Source organism: Mizuhopecten yessoensis, unplaced genomic scaffold, assembly GCF_002113885.1.
Source record: "Mizuhopecten yessoensis strain PY_sf001 unplaced genomic scaffold, ASM211388v2 hete_36141722, whole genome shotgun sequence".
Taxonomy (NCBI): domain Eukaryota; kingdom Metazoa; phylum Mollusca; class Bivalvia; order Pectinida; family Pectinidae; genus Mizuhopecten; species Mizuhopecten yessoensis.
The window spans coordinates 1-3,544 of record NW_018484699.1 but is presented as its reverse complement, the minus strand read 5'-3'; the positions used below and the strand labels follow the sequence as shown (position 1 = coordinate 3,544).

General features: G+C 32.7%; 1 protein-coding gene across 1 annotated transcript; it reads right to left on the bottom strand.

Moving 5' to 3' along the window:
• Positions 1–341: 341 nt before the first annotated feature.
• Positions 342–2,384, bottom strand: LOC110444550 (brefeldin A-inhibited guanine nucleotide-exchange protein 3-like; the record flags this gene model as incomplete). The annotated part of the gene is made up of 5 exons (XM_021488921.1): positions 2,315–2,384; positions 1,960–2,041; positions 1,478–1,588; positions 1,082–1,237; positions 342–474 (listed from the first exon to the last, which is right to left on the bottom strand). Coding segments are annotated over exons 1-5 (492 nt in total), but the record flags the coding sequence as incomplete, so codon positions are not given.
• Between the last annotated feature and the right edge of the window lie 1,160 nt (positions 2,385–3,544).

The window sequence follows — 3,544 nt, the reverse complement described above, 5'->3', positions numbered from 1 at the left end:
TAGTCTCACAACAACATTTGCCTTCTCAATGCATTGCAATTGAAAGATGCAGAGCAAATGTAAATATGAATGTTTAATATAACACATACAGACAATCCTTAATATAAAACTGTGACTAGAAATGAAAAATGTACCATGCATTATTAGCCTTACCATATTATAATGTTCAAATTCAAGTAAGCATCATATCAATAAAATATAATTTAGTCTAAATTTAAATATTAAAGGAAATAAATATTTTATTTAAATTTATTAATCTTCCTTAAAGTATTTTTCACCAAATGTGCTCATCATGAATGTAAAAATAAACATTTATTTGCTGATAAGTAATTATTGTGTACCTCCTTGACAGCCTTAAGTGCATCCAGCCTGTGCTGAGGGGGTGGGTACAGTAACATTCGGTGGAACAAGGACTCCAGCACTGGTCGCAGTGATGTCACAGGGCCCATCAGGTCCACTAGACGAACTGCAATACTGAACATGTCATTTACCCATTAGTGATGATTAAAACGTACTTTAAACCATTCAATGGTCATTACAACATATCATACACCATTCAATGATCACAATCATCAGAACATTCCATACACAATGTCACTTATTAGTTGTGATATCCTCGTTTACCCATTATGGACATTTTCATTAACAGCTGACCTCCTCCTTGGTGTCAGATTACTCTTTCCCTATTAGAAAACAACACATGCACATTCAATTTCTGGCCTGACCATTCCAGACACTTCATAATCTAAAAAACATGTTTCTTGATACTAATGTAACTCATTTTTTTCTGCTTCTTCTGAAACCAAATTGTCTATTGATTTGTAGAACTTATTAGATTGGGATCATCATTAAACTATTCAATAAGGTATATCTTATAAAAGTTTTATAATATACTCAAAAGAAGGATTGAAAATCATAAAGCTTTGTTTCCTAATTTATCTAGATAACACGTGAATGGTTCGATTCAGTGTCAGAAGTGCATATTAACACAAATCAACTAGACATAGTGATAATTATTAAATACCTGCATGGCTTTAAAACAGAGTGATTACTAGATGAAATTTTGCTGGCTTACAGTTACCTATAAATGGTCTTGGCAGTGGACACCTGGAGGTTTGGGGCAGTTAGGGAACAGCCGGAGCCTCTCCCTAAATCCTCCAGAGATTTGGGAATGACAGCACTCCTCTCTGACTTGGGAGTGCCCAGTAGTGATATCAGGCATGGACACAGGAACTTCCTAGATTAATAAAACATACTAAAGGGTAACAATAGGAAAAGAAGCTAAAGATATATGAATTATTTAGAAAATAGGCTAATACTAATAGCTATAAGACATTCTATGGAAAGTTATAAGGAGATTCAATGTAAGTTTTGAGCTAAAAACAACTTTGGACTATTTCCTGAAAATGTTGGTGCTCCCATATTTGCACCAACAAAGACTTCCTGGAGAGGCTTGTGTTTCCAAACTGAAACTTACCAGAGGACTTCCTGGAAAGGTTTGTATTCCCTGATGGAGACTGGTGAGTTGGAGATGACAGTATAGACCCCCTCCAGGAGGAGTGGTATAGACTGGCGAGTCTGATTGGAACTGAAAGACAGTAATACAGTGTATTATCTATACATAGTTAACACAGATATAGCATAACTTATACTCCTATTTCATAACCAATAATTTTTATACAGACTGTCGACCATGGAAGGAACATTTTGGTGATTGAAAAAGATATAAAATAATCTTATCTGATAAGTGGACATATTACCAGTCCTGCAGTATTAGAGTGCTAGTTAAACAAAATGTTGTAATATTTTCTGACAGCCGACTTTACTGTCTTGGCATATTGTGGCTTAGAGAGTTGTTTTCAGAAGTTTTAAGTCAAGACATCGGTCATTTGCACTCTTTGCTTGATTGTTTTTTTGTTAAACAGGCATAGCATACAAATGTATAAGAACTGCTCCCACCTGGGTGCCTGTTCCAGTTTAGCTGTGAAGAACTTGAGTATGGCAACCACATCTTTAAACAGACTTTCATAGCTTGGTGTGTCTGAAAGTAATCACAGAACAAATAAATTATCATTATCAGATACGTACTGTATTGCATACCTTGAGCCATCATACACTATTAATTTCCTCCAATGTTACTTTTGTTTATCCTTCAAACTCCTAAAAAACTTATATCTGTCTGACTAGACAAATTTATCATGAGCATATGGTTTCAGATGAGGTCATTGTACCTGTTTTGACAATTGAATGTTGCTTTCTAAAGGACAATACCTGGGAAAAGAAACACTATTATTGACACATTCTGGAAACAAACCTTTGGCCATGAAGTCAGCAAGCACATCATTTCTCTCCTTGGTCTAAAATTATAACAAACTTGCATTAGCCAAAATAATGAGCTTAAAAATAAAAATAATAAAGAAAGTGATTATGAATAAGCATAAATTTAAATCAGCTGATAAATGTATATTATACAGACTTGTTTTCACTTCTTTCTTAAATAAAGCTCACAACCCATATTGCTATTATCTTGAACAATACATAATTAAAAATCATTATTATTTTAAAGAAAACAAGCTATCTTTTATACATTAACATTAAATCCAACACTTTGATATCAATTGGAATTACAAATATAATATAGTTAGCCTCTCATTGTATTTTGTTGTCTTTTTGATGCTCGAAGTTTTCCTGTACATGACACCATGTATATCATAAGAACCTTGACATAGTTTTAGATTAAACATATGTCTATATTTATGAAGTTCCTGTATCTTATATGGTCTGGAAGCAGAATATATGACGAAATCACATGCTAGCTTTGTAAATTAACATTAATGTACCACATATCCCATTTTACATGTTATGATGCCCATACACACCGAAAATACAGCCAACGTCAACTGAGAGTGCTATGATTATACAATATATGTACTCCACCCACTCATCATAACATGCTAGTCAGTTACATGTACCCATTCAGTATTAGTATCTTACTGAAAATAATTCTAAAAGTATACATCACTACTACTGAAATAACAGAAATATTTTTCATTTTCAAAAAAAATCTGCGTTTTTATCCCATGTTTTCAGTATATATCTGAGTGATCAATATGGTATGTTGTATATATATAAATGTGAACTTAAAAAAAAGAAGATACATAAAAAACTCTGAAATAAAAAACATGAACATATATATATGACTAAATGATGATTGAACCATCTCTAGCCTATTGCAGAAATTATGCAAGATGCAGGTCAAATGACCTGATGGACAGAAATTAGTAGGAAAAGGACTTCCTGGATTAGTTTTTGTTTTAAATAACTTAATTCAGATGTTTTCCTTAACTTTCCCCATAGGAAAAGTATGCTTTCAAGTAAAGAAAAGGAATCAACTGAAGCTATATAAAGGAAAATTAAAGAAACTTGGGTCAAGAAATACAAATATATGCAAACAAACATATAGACTTACTACGTATACTTTGGAAGAAGTTTAAGATGACAAACTGTATCCATACACTTATCCATTTGTGATTTAAAAAAAAAA